Genomic DNA, 16306 nt, shown 5'->3' on the forward strand with positions numbered 1-16306 from the left:
CCTCCACCATGTAGACGATGCCAACTTTTGGCTTAAATTATCAAACATTTTGTTGTTCCCAACTATCCATTCCTCAGTCACAGCTTCCAAGGGTCCAACACTCAGTTTAGCTACTCTTTGTCTTCTTATACCCATAGAAGCTCTTGTTTATATTTCTTGCCAGTTTACTTTCACGATCCATGTTCTCCCTTTTTATTAGCTTTTTATTCCTCTGCTGCTGGATCCTACTAGAATCCCAAACCTCTGACCTACCACTCATTTTTTGCACTTTGTATGTCTTAGTTTTTGACTGGATATTCCCCTTGATAGATTTTGTTAACGACAGGTAGTTATCTAGTCCTTCTTTCTGATTAGAAAGAAATTTGGTTAGGGTGATGAAACATTTGTTTAAATGTCTGCTACTGGTCATTTACTGACCGTTCCCTTAGTCTTTTTTCCCAGACTGCTTGAGACAACATTTTCTTTATATCTCTGTAGTTGCAGATATTTAAGTTGACGATTCTGTTTTGAGATTCGAGTTGCTCTCCCGCAAAATTAATTTGAAATTCTAATAACTTATTATTGCTAATTCCTCGACGGTCCTTCACTAGTTAGATCTCATATTAATCCTACCTTATTACACATTACCATCTGTAAAATAGCGTGTTCCTGGGTATGTTGTGCAATGCTTTTTGTTGTTGTTTGTTTCAGATCTTTGCAGTTCTTTGCTTTACAGTATAGTAAAAGATACTGGCTTTTTCATCCATCGACACAAAACACTAAAAATTTGCATAAAGCAGAATTTTTAACAGGTAACCAAGGAATAATATCAGTCAACACTTACTTCATGTTTTGAGAATAGTCTGACTCCTTCCATTTGATGGAAGACTGGATAGTGGCTACTATCAATTTCATCTCGTCGATAGACATCTCCCACTACCAGAAAGGCATTGAGGCCTGCACGAATAAGATCATGTTGGTGAGCAGATGTATGAGCCCGGAGCATATTAGTTTGATTCAGGTAAAAGTTATCTCCTTTCTTCCTGCTTGCATGATCCACTGGTATAAGCAAACTGTCAAAGTTCTGCGCTGTGGTAACCACAGGAGACAGATTATCATATACTGAAAACATTGGATTTCTATTACGATTCAAATACTGTGTATAGAAATGTTTCTTAATGCGTTCTTTAATGAGCCATAAAGGATGATTTCTTTGGTTATGTAAGCTTTTTCCCACTTTGGACAATATCTTTGGTGTAATATTTGTATAATCATCTCGACTGTAGAATTTCCCAAACACTTCAATCAAGTCAGAAGTTGTCGCACTAGCTGCTGGACCTGATGTTATACATCGAAGCTGCTTTACATTTCCACCAGCATCTCTTGATTGGAACTGAAGAAACTGTAAAGCCTTTTGAAATTGTAGATATGAAAAGAATTTACGAGGTACCTTCTTCATTGTTGATCTAACCTGGGAAAAGAAAGTTGTTTAGCTCCTATATTCAATTTGTACATCACTTACACACATCGAGTAACACAGAACCATAAGAATCTTAGAATTCAGCATCTCTAATTGATACAAATTGGAACAAAATAACACATCTATGAACTTTGGATAAGTTGGATGTCGATTTTTTCCAAATATCATTGCTAAGTCAGTTTAGCCATAATGTTGACATGGATTACCAACGAGGATGAACAAATAAAATACTTGAGAAAGCTCCAGGAGGGTGCCAAATGGCTTTGTTTCATCACATTCAGTATTACATTTGCAAGTTATCAAACATCTAACTAGGGAATGAACAATGTTTATATCATAAATTCATAAAATAGTAAGTAACGAAATTCAGTAATAATGTAACATAAGTACAAAAGGCTAATCGAAACGAGTTGGAAAAATTCATTTTCACAAGATGACTGAAATGCGAGTGAGAAAAGGATGAATTAAAGGAAGCATCTTCTTAATTGTTCTTTACAGTTTATTATGATGTGCAAGAAGCAATAATCAGACAGTAGTGAGTTCTTGTGAAGGTGCGTATGCATGCAAGTGTGTATGTGTACGCATCTGTAAAAAGAGCGAAGAGGTTGAGAGTAGCTACAGGACTGGGTGGTAGGGGAAGAGTTGATCTTCTGGGCAAGATTAGAATGAGTCATAATTAACGTGAAGATTTGTCTTTGTTATGTCGAAAGAGAAAAGACAATTCCAGCCAGCTGCTAAAGGAGTCAAGATAATCATATGCTTTTAAGAATACCTATTCTAAATTGTAACATGCATAAAACTGATGTGACAGAAACAGAAATCTGATTAGCTAAATATACACACAGTATCATGATTAAGATGGGTACACATTAAGAGGAGACACATTAAAAGATGTTGAAGGAAATAGCTGTTGAACGTTACTTTGGAGGGAATTATGGTCAAGGATAGTTCAGTATTTGAGAAGACACACTTATAATGTCAGTTAGCATGGGAATGTGGGATGAATAACTGTTAATCAGGAATAAGCTAGGGAGAACCAGGAGTGCTAGCATAAACACGGTCATCTCAGAGAGGGCCATTTTTGAATGGTATGAGGGTGGAGGAAGTAGGCAATAAGCCCAATGAAAAATATGGTAGCGCAAAGTGAGTTGAAAATGGAATCAACATGGTTCAAAAGTTGCTTAGAGTGAAGGTGGAACAAGAAAATGCATCACATATAAGGAACTCAGTAGGCAGGAAAGGGGAGGACAAAGAGAAAAGAAGAGGTAGTCCAAGGTCAGATTCTCCAAAAAGGTGTAACAGGAATAACAAAGTGGAAAAAAAGGATAGTTGGTTCATAAAAGATTACAAATAAAAACTTCCTTGCTTTATGCAGGACAGATGATGGAAAAAGTGTTGGCAAATGGGAGGGCTTCACAAAAGGAAGGCTAGGTTTCAGTCAAAGCCAAACCATGTTCAGATGAGCAAACACTGCCAAGAGGAGAAGAAATACTACATGAACAGGTATAATGTCAAAATTGCATTTTTTCAAAAAGCAATAACAACATTTTGGATCACAATCACTGACTACGAAAATATTGCCATGGCATAATTCTGTTTTGTAATATACTTCTGAGAAATAGGTTTCAGCGATGTTTTATCAAGTTTACAGAGGAAACTGCTGTAGATTTAAGTCTTGTTAATACATAATCCTGAATTTAAAAAAATCAAAATTCAAACAAGCAACTCTCATATATTCTTCAGTAACATCTCATTCATGTTGAGCAAAGTAAAATGTTTCCTATTTCCTGACTTAACTATTGAAACTTCAAAATAAGACATGCATTATTAATCACTACTTTTGCAATTACAAAGGGTGACACAGAATATAGGCAAAATTCCTCCATAAGAAATTTCATGCATCCGGTCAAATCAGACAAATTATGTTAAAGTCTCCTTCAAAGTTTTAAATGAACATATTTGTGCCATTTTAATGTTTTAAGAGATATAAGTCTCAAAAACTGCTGATAAATTATCACAAATATATGTAAAATCTTATTGTTTAAGTTGGTTAGCATGACAGCAATGCAAAAGTATATTGTTGAGATAGACCAGGAAACTTTTACTCTACACCTGCTGCACATTTCCTGGTGTAAGGTATTTTATCTGATAGCAATTCTAAAATGTAGCTTTATACAATAAGAAGCCCAATCACACAGATCAGGAAGGTTCAACTATCAGTTTATGTTAATTTAATAGATCTCCATAGCAGCAACAGTTGGAATGGTACAACTGACCTCAATACGACTAAGGGGGGCAGAATTTGCTGGCACTTCCATTATGGTTTATTGTTTAGTGGTTCTGTTGACACAAGGTGTGAGATCAATTGCAGCATCTTTACTACCATGCAATATTAGATCAACTAATGCAGTTCTTGAACTGTGAATATGAGATGAGAACAGAGTTGGGGATGGTCAATTAGCTAATCATACTTATTAAAATGCTCCTCTGTGAAGTATGGTCATTTGAGCAAGGTAATGGAGGGTGATCAGTCCTCATGGCATAATGTTTCAGTAAAGAGTAAACATCTTAGAAGAGGAGCACGGAAAAAGAGAAATGTTGGAGAAAATGCGCTAAAAGCTATACTCATCCAGGCAATTGGAGAGTATTCAATCACATTCCTGACCTGTGCCTTATAGATAGTTAGCAGGCTTTAGGGAGACAGAAGATGAGTTATTTGAGAGATTTCCTCACCTCTGACCTATATTTAATTGTAGCCAGAGCATATATGGCTGGTCCAATTCTATTTCTGGTCAACAGCAACTCCCAGGATGTTGGCAGTAAAGGTTTAAGCTATACTAATTGCATCGAACATCAAGGAGCGATGGTTAGACCGTCTCTTGTTAGAGATGGTCATTACCTAGAAGTTCTGTGAAACCAATTTTTCCTGCAACTAATTAGTCCAAGGCTACATGTTGCTCACATATTTCTGCATGTGGATACAGGCTGTTTCAGTGTCTGAGGAATTACGTATGATACTGAGCATTTATGCAGTCAAGAGTGAACATTGATACTTCTGACCTTATGATAGAAAGGAGGTCATTGATGAAGCAGCTGAAGATGGTTGGGCTTTGGACAGTACCCTGAGGAATTCCTGCATTGATATAAAATTCTCCAAAAGACTCAACGGGATCTAATTTCATGTTCTCTGATTAATAATACAGGTCTTTATGTTATTCGTCTTGTAACAGAGCTGAAGCAATATACTCAAGCACATACACAGATGCTAGGGATGTTACTGCATAGTGAGCAGTAGTTGCAATTCCAGTAGAGGTGTCCACTAATTATATCACCAGTATCTTGATTGATGGGCATCCTTGAATGTGTTACATTCAGTAAAATCTATTTATGAGATTCAGCCTTTAAAATATTATCTCCTGCTTTGCACACTTGAATTGCTGCTAAAGGGCTGGTGGTACCAAATGGAGGAATGAATTGTAAACCTGGTCCTTGGAGCAGAGAAGTTGGAGTGTGACTTAATCAAGGTGTATAAAAATTATAAGGAACCTCCATGGAGAAAACAGATAGAACCTACTTATCTGAGCAGAAGAGTCAAAAACCAGGATGCACTACTTTAAAGTAATTGGTAGAAAGATTACAGGATAAATTGGGAAATACTTTTGTCATCCAGAGAGTGATAGGAGCCTGGACCTCTGTTAAAAAGGTGTAAGGGCAGAAACAGTCAGCACATGTGAAAATTACTTGCGTAACAATTTTAATTAACTTGATGTGCAGGGCTGGAATATGTGATTAGGTTGGGTAGTTCTTCATCAAATAGCATGGACACGATGCACATGCAAGGTTTCCTTCTGTATCATAAGTTTCTATGATTTCTAAAAGTTCTGGAAGATTATAAATTAAGGCCACACCGAGTTCAATAGTATTATTCAATTTTAACGATGTATAACTGCTTCATATTCCAATGCATCATTGTCCACTTTAACCTGGCATTTATAAGTGACCCAGAAAATTTGTCGAGTATTTAAACTTTATAAAAAGTTAACATCAAAGAATCTACTGCACTGGAACTGACTGGGGCAACAAGGCCATGACAGTGCTTAAGCTTCATTCAAGCTTCTTTCCAACTTTTCTGGCCTAAATTTACCAGAATTTAGGTAAATTTCTCATCGCTCTATCCTCTTCGCTCTCATTTACTTGTCAAGTTTCCCTTTAAATGTTATATTTGTTTCAACCACTTCCTATGGTAGCAAGTTCCACATTCTCATCAATTTTGGGCAAAGAAGTTTCTTTGAATTCTCTGGAGGATTTTTTGGTGATTACCGCCATGCTCTTTTGCACAAAAGTAAACATTATTTCTACTTTCATTGCATCAAAGCCTTCAATAATTATGAAGATCTTTATTATGTCACCCTGCACCCTTCTTTTTGGGAGAGAAAGAGATCCAATCTGTTCATCCTTTCCTGATAAATAAATGGTATCATTCTTGTAAATCACTTCTGCACTCCCTTCAACACATCTGTATCCTTTTTATAATGTAGCAATCAGAACTGCACACAGTAGTACGGTCCAACCAAAGTCTAAACAAGGATTATCATAACCTCCCTAAATTTCAGTTTTATAACTCTAGAAATGAAATCTAGTGCTCGATTTGTTTTACAAGGTATTGCTAAATACTGGCATATCTTTGAGATCCTTTTGTTCTTCAGTATCATTGAGTCATGCAACTTCCAAGTAAATAAATGACCTCCCCATTCTTCCTACCAAAATGTATGGTCTCACATTCATGTGTGTTGAACTTGATTTGGCAACTTTTTGCCCATGCTGTAAGATAGTTAATAACCTCTCAATTTTTTGCAGTACTCCTCAGTACTAATTATATCCACAAATTTAATGAGATCTGAAAATGTTTAAAATTGAGCTTTTGATTACAAAGTTCAAATAGTTAAAATAGGTTTTTGAACAGCAGCCATCCCTGCACTGACCTTTCTGAATAGACAGCAAGTAGATCTGCTACCAAGGTATAATGTTGATCGTGAAGAATAAATACAGACTTAGACATATCAAATCTGGACCAAATAAGCATCAGCTTAAACGAATCCAGATTACTCAGAAGTGAAATAAAACTGGCAGAATAAATACTACAAATCCTACACTGTGAAGGTAAAGGGATTCACTGGCATCAATATAGGAACATGCTGAAACATTTAACAATGACAGTCAAATAGGCAAACCATTGCCTGCAGAAACAAACATAAGTCTGAAAGTTAAGGGAAGGCCTTTTCTCAAATAATAGTCCAAATGTCTCATGTGGTTGACATCCTCTGCCACCTGCTGCTGTTCCTCTGCCCAGTTTCTAAATGGCCTTTCCTCCTGTACAAGCACCGTGTGGATAGTCTCTTTTTAATGTCAATTTCTACAGCAGTAAAATCGCCACAGTCCTACCAGACGTTAGGACTGCTCTCTCATTACAGAGACGACTGGAGGTGATTTAACCTGAGGGTTACCATACCTCAGGCGAGTAGAGGTTGAGAAGGAGAGTCCTTCATGGTAACCTCAGCCGATGCAGGAATTGAACCCCTGCTTTTGGCAACACTCTGCATACTAAACAAGCTGTCTTGCCAACCTTGCTAAATGAACCACCACCTGCAGCAGCAACAAGCACTAATCAATCAGAGGAGGAAACAAATTATTGTGAGGAATTTCCCAAAAGAAACAAGAAATCCTCCTTGATGATTCTGTTGGTTGAATGGAAACATTGCACCATTGCCCCACACAAATATCATCAGCAGAGGGCAATCTTCCCCACCAAAATTTTTCTTTCACTGTGGAATTCCAGAGCAGCTGCCGGGGAAACAATTCTGTTCTACAGTGTTATGTGCAAACAAGCAACAAAGTTTAAAGAGTCAATGGTGTGGACAGGGATTAATGACAAGCTGGAGAAAGTGAGGTCTGCAGATGCTGGAGATCAAAGTTGAAACTTTATTGCTGGAACAGCACAGCAGGTTAGGCAGCATCCAGGGAACAGGAGATTCGACGTTTCGGGCACAGGCCCTTCTTCAGGAATGGCTTCTTCAGGAATTCCTGAAGAAGGGCCTGTGCCCGAAACGTCGAATCTCCTGTTCCCTGGATGCTGCCTGACCTGCTCTGCTGTTCCAGCAATAAAGTTTCAACCTTAATGACAAGCTGACAAACAATGCACTGGTCCACATTAAAGAAATATTCATAAAGAAAACAAAATTACAAAAAAGTATGAGAAAAGTTTATTTCTGTAAATCAACTTCAGCTTTTACTGCAGAACCCACAAAGCTGAGTATTCGTTCCTTAACAGTGAGATGAGGCAACATGAAATAGAAAGTGCCAAACTAAGAAATGGGAATTCAGTATCACTGCTACCTCTTTAATTCTGCGTGTGGATGTTTGGTGCAAGGGTAGTGCCACTAGCTCTGGGTCAGAAGCTTCTGGATTGTGTTCCATGCCAGGAATTGCTGGTCATGATGGAATATTCGTGGCATGGTTCAACAAGGTGATATTTCCAGAAATATTTCCACCACTCCACACTACTTCCCAAAAGGAAAAACATGTGGGAAGACATGCTAAAAAACAGTTTGATATAAGTACGATGAGTGGAAATGTAGACAGGGAAAAATACATTCTGATCTGTAGGCTATTTTACATGCAACTTGTAAGTTTGATGTAGCTTAATGAATAATTCAAGCCACATATTAAACAAACATGAGTTTCTGTCAAATAATGCTTGCTTAAATCTAATTATGAGACACAGAAAATGATGAGTGATGCATGGCCAACAATAGTACAATAGATACATCTTGCAGTACGATTTTCTGTTTTGTGAAAATTGAAATTCCTCAATTGAGACCTTTGGAAAGGATTTTGATCAACAAATGTTAAATTTATCCAGTACTTTGCAACTGTAGCTATAACAAACTATTTGCAAAGTGATATCTTAGAATTTTAGATTCTTAATATTAGATTCTGGATATTCTCTAAGAGAATAAAATGATTCTTCTAAATTCAAAGTTTGTGAGAAGACTTGTAGCTCGGGTGCTCGTTGTTGTGGTTCTGTTCGCCGAGCTGGGAATTTGTAGAAGATCGTATGAGGAAAGGCTGAGGCACTTGGGGCTGTTTTCATTGGAGAAAAGAAGGTTTAGGGGTGACTTGATAGAGGTGTACAAGATGATTAGGGGTTTAGATAGGGTTGACCATGAGAATCTTTTTCCACGTATGGAGTCAGCTATTACAAGGGGGCATAGCTTTAAATTAAGGGGTGGTAGGTATAGGACAGATGTTAGGGATAGATTCTTTACTCAGCGAGTCGTGAGTTCATGGAATGCCCTGCCAGTAGCAGTGGTGGACTCTCCCTCTTTATGGGCATTTAAACGGGCATTGGATAGGCATATGGAGGATAGTGGGCTAATGTAGGTTAGGTGGGCTTGGATCGGAGCAACATCGAGGGCCAAAGGGTCTGTACTGCGCTGTATTTTTCTATGTTCTATGTTGCAGACGTTTCGTCCCCTGTCTAGATGACATCCTCAGTGCTTGGGAGCCTCCTGTGAAGCGCTTCTGTGATCTTTCCTACCAAAAGAGGGAGTTTGACCCCACCCCACAGTTCACCAATAGGATAAACAACACACTGAGGAACCTACAAAAAAAAAACGGACAGATAACCAGGTTTGACCTACAAAGAATGAAACCTGAAAGCAACAACACCCCCAGATTCTATGGACTACCTAAAGTGCACAAACCAGACATCCCACTCAGACCCATAGTATCACTACCAGGGACACCATCACACAAACTGGCTAAAGAACTACAGCAGAAACAGAAACACCTGATCAGCGGATCTATACAATCAACACAGGAATTCTTGGACATCATCAGAAATATACACATAGACAAGGAAGAAACCATGGTCTCATTCGATGTAACGGCACCGTTCACCTCTATTGAGAAAACCCTAGCCAGAGAAACAAAGATGGCATACTCAAACAACTGGACCTGTGCCTCACAACACACTTCACATTCAACAACCAAATATATGAACAAATCAACGGCACACCCATGGGCTCACCCATCTCTGGACTCATAGCAGAAGCGGTAATGCAAAGGTTAGAACAAACAGTCTTACCGCAAATTCAACCCAAACTCTGGGTCAGATATGTGGATGACACCTTTGTAATCATTAAAAACACAGAAGTAGAGAACACACACCGGATCATCAACGCCACACTCACAGGAATCCGATTCACTAGAGAGGAAGAAAAGGACAACCAACTCCCATTCCTAGACGTGATGGTACAGAGAACACCAGACGGAGAATTCACCACTAAGGTACACAGGAAAGCCACACACACAGACCAAGTCCTGAACTATGAAAGCAACCACCCCAACACACACAAAAGAAGTTGCATCAAGACACTATTCAAAAGGGCCACAACACACTGCAGTACACCAGAACTGCAAAAAGAGGAAGAAGAACACCTATACCCCAATATATTCGCCAAAAACGGATACCCCTGCAATTTCATCAACAGATGCCTAAGGAAAAGACAATGGAACGAGGACATGCCACAACCCAAAGGACTAGCCACACTACCATACATCAAGAGCATTTCCGAACTGACAGCCAGACTACTGCGACCACTAGGACTCATAACAGCACCAAACCAACAGCCACTCTCAGACAACAACTCACCAGAACGAAGGACCCGATACCCAGCATGAGCAAAACCAATGTAGTCTACAAAATCCCATGCAAGGGCTGTACAAAACACTACATAGGACAAACAGGAAGGCATCCATGAACACCAACTAGCCACGAAATGACACGACCAGCTATCCTTAGTAGCCACACACGCAGATGACAAGCAACATGAATTCGACTGGGACAACACTACTATTATAGGACAAGCCAAACAGAGAACAGCCAGGGAATTCCTAGAGGCATGGCACTCATCCACAAATTCAATCAATAAGCACATCGACCTGGACCCAATATATCGACCACTGCACCGGACAGCCGGAACTGACAACTGGAAGTGGCAGATTCAAACTACTACAAATGCTGGAGGAAAGATCACAGAAGCACTTCACAGGAGGCTCCCAAGCACTGACAGGGGACGAAACGTCTGCAACACAAATTCCTAGCTCGGCGAACAGAACCACAACATTCTTCTAATTGGCTCAATCTTTGATGTAAAATCCTACCAGCTGTGTTTTAAAAATGTTCACATATAGACACCAGGGAAACATACACATAATGCTGAGAAATCAGTTCAGAATTTTCAGGTTATGAAACATATTTGGCCAAATGGATCTATAATTTGACTGGAAACCATTTTGAAATAAGTTCACATTGATAATATATACTCAAACTAGTTTAAGGAATGAAAGTAACTACATATATTGATTTGTGTACTATAAACTGGAAAATGGAGGTTGGATGCTGCTGTATATAAAACAAGTATCAGAAGAGAGTTTGTTTTGGCAACTTGAAGAGCAAGTGAGATTGTGTGTGTACACTTTAGCTTTACAAGCTACCTTTGAAACAGTGAGGTGGATACTTTATGAGACAGAGCAGCATAGAGGAATCCTTGGAAAGGAAAAACAATTGCCAAACAATAGCCTTCAGATTGGTCCATTCGCATAGTCTGTCACTAATCTGTGAGTGCAGTACACTCGGAGACATCCAGAAGCCTGCCAACAAAAGGCAATAAGTACGATGTCTCTCTATAACAGAAAAGGTTAAAAAAAACCTAGAGATCATAAAGTAATAATTCTAATGGAAGAAAAGACGGATCATCACCACTGAAACAACGCCATTTCATCACTGTTGAAATCAAAAGAACCACAAGGAATAACACTTCACCTTTGTGATCAGGATTCTGGCATCTCGGAATTTATTTTTCCCTGCCTACATTTCCACTCATCATATTTATATCGAACTGTTTTTGTTTGTCTTATTTAGAAATGAATGTATGTGGTTTTGGGGTTTTATACAGGTATAGCTTAACTCCTAGAGAAGTAAGGAAAAAGTGAGAACTGCTTCACCCCTCAAGGGATGAAGGGCTTTTGCCTGAAACGTCAATTCTCCTTCTCCTCAGATATTGCCTGACCTGCTGTGCTTTTCCAGCACCACACTCTCGAATCCTAGAGAAGTAACCCATTTGTTGCCACTGGTTAAATAATATGCTTATTTACATAGTTATTTCCCTGTTAGTAAATTCCCTGTTAATAATGAAACCTGACATGAATTATTTTTGGCCTGAACAGCAGTCAATCAAGCAAAATGATCATGTGTAACTGCCTATGTAGCAATCAACATTTGCGATTGCTTAAGACTATAAGAACATAAGACACAGGAGCAGAAATTAGGTCATTCAGCCCATTGAGTCTGCTCTGCCATTCAATCATGGCTGCTAAGTTTCTCAACCGCATTCTCCTGCTTTCTCCCCATAACCCTTGATCCACTTGATGCTCAAATCTATGGCTGAAGAAGTTTCTCCTTATCTCCATTTTAAAAGGTCTTCCCTTTACTCAAAGGCTATGCCCTAGTCACCCCTACCAATGAAAACATCTTCCCATCATCTACTCTGTCCAGGTCATTCAGTATTTTGTATGTTTCAATTAGATCACCCCTCATCCTTCTAAACTCCTTCAAATATTCCTCAGATGCTAAGCTTTTCATTCTTGGTACCATTCTCGTGAAATACCTCTGAACATGTTCCAGGACTAGGACATCTTTCCTGAGATATTGAGCCCAAAACTATGCACAATATTCCAAATGTGGTCTGACCATTGTGGGGCTCGATTTATTGGTGCATAGTTCCCAAATGAGTCATCACAGTAATCTTGCACTCTTATTAGCAGTCATTCGTGTCGGATAATATACTTTATTACCAAAACTGATTAGTCTTCCAAGGATGAAGACCTAACTTCATCAAAATACTTAGATCTTTTGTCAACAGACTGTATTTTATTGTAGTCTTCAAGAAAGAACAGTGGAGAATTGTGGTACATGAGGAGGACTGTACAGAAGTGGGAAAGTGGCTGCACTGTGGAGGGATTTAAATATTAGGAAGACCATTCCAAAGTTGAGGCATAAAGCTACGTAAGCATGTAGAAGTGATAGCAGTATTAGATAGAACAGCTTCACTTTCTGTTTTCCATGTACAAGTATACCCAGGTCTCTCTGAACATCAATATTCCAGTGGACTAACAATTGTCAGCAAATGTAGGTATGTAATTTGCTATATTCCTTCATCCAATTTATTAATATAAATTGTAAGTAAAAGGAGGAACTTTGAAACGTCCTTGGAACTTTTCTTCACTATCTCTAAACCTTTACATCTTTCCTGAAGTACAATGGGCATGATTAGACACAATACTCAAGGTGAGATGAACCAAAGTTTTATCATAACTTGCTTCTTTTTGAATTCTATTCCTCAAGTTTTAAAGACTTTAGTACTTTCCAATATGTTTTCCAACTGGCCTGCTGAATTTAATGATTTGTGCACATATAATCCCAAAGCCACAGTGTCTCTGCACTCCATTCAGAATTGAGCCATTTACTGCTTTTTACATTGCCTCTCCCTGTCCGACCAAAATGTACTACCTCACACTTCCCTTAATTAAATTTCAACTGTCACATGCCCACCCATTCCAGCAATCTGCTTATGTTCTCTTGAAGTATATCAACACTCCATGGAGTTCATAATATTTATTTAATACCTGAAGAAAAACCACAGTACTCATTCAAATCCCTGAACAGCATCAAAGTTTAAAAAAGGTCTAATTCTTAAATCTCCAACAATAATTAAAATCTGAACAACTGAGACTAAAATATTTTTCTATGTCAGAGAAGTTGTTTTATATTAGCCTTTTAGTTTTTGAACAATGTTATTATTTAGGCGAAAGTGAGAACTGCAGATGCTGGAGATTAGAGTCGAGAGTGTGGTGCTGGAAAAGTGCAGCAGGTCAGGCAGCATCAGAGGAACAGGAAAATCAATGTTTCGGGCAAAAGCTCTTCCTAGGCTTCTGTGTGAAATGAAATGAGGGAAACAACATGCTGACTTTTTGACAATAACAACTGATAATTGTTGACAAGAATATAACTTATAACTAATTCTTGTGAAACTGATGAGGAAAAACAAACATAATATCCTCAAAGGTCATACTTCAAAATTTCTTGTGGTTCTGGGTTCACGCTCCTTGCTTAAAAAAAGAGTAACATTGTTAAAAAACAGTCTGGCAGTAAAAGAAGCAAGGATTTAACTTTAGTTTTTTTGATATTCAGTGCTATAGACAGTTTAATTCTGTCAACTTACTGTCAAATTCAATGTTGGAGCACCACAGTAATTTCTTATACTTAGGTATTCAAGCCTTTTTACCTGTCATTCGATTAGACCAGGTATTTAAATGAATAGCCAAGGTCTTACCCCAGGATAGTGGAGCCCAAAACTAGAGGCATAGATTTAAGGTTAGATGGGAAAGATTTAAAAAGGACCTGAGGGGCAACTTTTTACGAGAGAGTGGAGTGAGCTGTCAGAGGAAATGGTAGAGGCAAGTACAATTACAACATTTTAAAAAAATTTGGATAGCTACATGGATAAGAAAGGTTTACAGTAATATAGGTCAAACACAGGCAAATGGGGCTAGTTCAGTTAGGAAATGGATGATCGGCATGGATGAGTTGGGCTGCAGGGTCTGTTTCCGTGCTGTATTACTCAATGTTTCCGCAGGAAGGATTACATTCTCCCCTCCAAAACCCCATTAGCTTTAGGCTAATTTCTGCAGTCCATAAAATCAGTTGTTAAATATTAGCAAGGATGTCTTCAGTCACAAAATTTTGCAGAAACCCTTGGCAGTAGCATAAAATAAAAACCAAAGCTTCCCATCAAATGAGAACTGTGGTATAGAATTATTCAGCACAGAAGAAGCTCTTTAACCCATGATGGCTGCACCAAAGAAAAGTATTCTAAATCTACACTAGTTCCACTTGTCAGCATTTGGCCCATAGCCTTGAATGTTATGACACTTAAAGTGCTCATTCAAGTACTTTTGAAGGTTGAGATTTCCTGTCTCAATTACCCTCCCAGGCAGTGCAGTCCAGATTTCCACCAGTCTCTGGGTGAAAAAAAACTTTTCCTCAAATCCCCTCTACACCCCCTCCCTTTCATTTTAAAATTATGTTCCTTGTTATTGACCATTCAACAAAGGGTAATAGCTGCTTTCTATCCACCTTGTTACTGCCCCTCATAATCTTATACGCCTCAATCAAATCTAGTCTCAGCCATCTCTGTTCTAAAGCAAACAAACAATCTGAAATTAGCCAGCCTCTCTTCATAGCTAACTGCTCCAAATCAGGCAACATCCTGGAGAATTTTCTCTGCGCCTTTCCAGTGCAATCACATCTTTCCTATAGTGTGGTGACCAAAACTACACAGTACTCCAGTTGTGGCCTCATTAAAGTCTTGTACAGTTCCAACATAACACCTCTGCTCTTATAATCTATGTGACTGAAAAAGGCAAGTGTTCCATAAGCCTTCTTAAGTAAACTTGTTCTGCTGTCTTCAGGCGTTTGTGGACAAGTACGCCAAGACCCCTCTGTTCCTCAAGCTTCCTAGTATCTTGCCATTCATTGGAGTACTCCCTTGTCTTCTTCTAAAGTGCCTACCTCATACCCATCAGAGATAAATTCTATCTGCCATTGATCTGCCCATATGACCAATCGGTCTATATATTCTTGTAACCTGAGACCTTCTTGCTCGCTGTCAACCATCTGGCCAATCTTCACATCACCTGCAAATTTACTTATCATTTTCCCTCTACCCCTGCCATTTTCTTCTCTATAGATCTAGTACTGAAACCTATGATACACCACTAGATACCGGCTTCCAGACACACAAACAGCCTTCTATCACTTCTGCCCTTGCACAAGTGGAGACTAGTACTTACAGATTAGATGCAATATGTTTACATTCATTCATTTCACTAGACAGATAACCAAACTAGAATTTCCTGTTGTATACACAGTGTGAAACAAAAAGTAAAGTAGAAGCAATGACTACAAGAAGCTAAAAATATATATATTTTCAATGATGTTCACATACTTAGCACTTAGCTATGAATTGAATAAATCTCATGCTTAGTTCAAAACATATTTGTTGCATGGCAGAAACTTCCAACCTATTCCCGGGTATTTGCTACATTCATTTACTAAAATACACAAAAAAAGAACTGATTTTAACATGGAAACTCCAAAGCAATATACTACCTAAATAAATCAAAAGTAAATTCAAAGCCTCATAATTTTAGGAAATAATAGAGTAAATAAAACATTATAAGGAATTATCTAAAACTGTCAAATAGCAAAAAAAGTATGTTATTATCCCTCACAAGAATGTATCTTCTTAGTAATTTTCAAACGTTTCAGCACAAGATCTACAGTGGATATTGGAACTCAATGTTCCTTGACTACCACTTATAAATAGTAGCATGCTCATGAGGCCTCCAGTTTTAACTTCTGAAAGATAGTGTTAGCCTCAAAGTTAGCCTCAGAATGAATAAACATGTTCCAAGAGCAACAAATCATGACAAATGCACATCTTGCAGACATCTGATGACCTCAGGATGTTAATCAGGGGATTGCATTTTGTGAATGCTTACCTTAATATTCTACTGCTCAGCTACAGTTTATATTTTAATCATAGAACAAATGAAAATTTCTGTCATGGTGAAAGAAGGGTCTTCTATGTAGAATATGGAGACATTGGGCACATACTGACATTAATGTGGGTGAACATGTTAAAAATTTAAAATGGGACCCCA

At 38.3% G+C, this 16306-nt stretch overlaps 1 protein-coding gene across 2 annotated transcripts in view; it reads right to left on the reverse strand.

Annotated features, from left to right (window-relative positions):
• Positions 1-16306, reverse strand: part of fars2 (phenylalanyl-tRNA synthetase 2, mitochondrial) — a 444725-nt gene that overhangs the window by 358522 nt on the left and 69897 nt on the right. For both annotated transcript variants that reach the window (XM_043719492.2, XM_087978504.1), the window contains one exon: positions 824-1450. In XM_043719492.2, coding sequence (XP_043575427.1) covers positions 824-1450 — 627 coding nt within the window. The remainder of the gene's footprint in view (positions 1-823; positions 1451-16306) is intronic.

The sequence above is a fragment of the Chiloscyllium plagiosum genome, unplaced genomic scaffold, assembly GCF_037043375.1.
Source record: "Chiloscyllium plagiosum isolate Xiang-an unplaced genomic scaffold, Cpla_swu_hap1 HiC_scaffold_34, whole genome shotgun sequence".
In the NCBI taxonomy this organism is placed as follows: Eukaryota; Metazoa; Chordata; class Chondrichthyes; order Orectolobiformes; family Hemiscylliidae; genus Chiloscyllium; species Chiloscyllium plagiosum.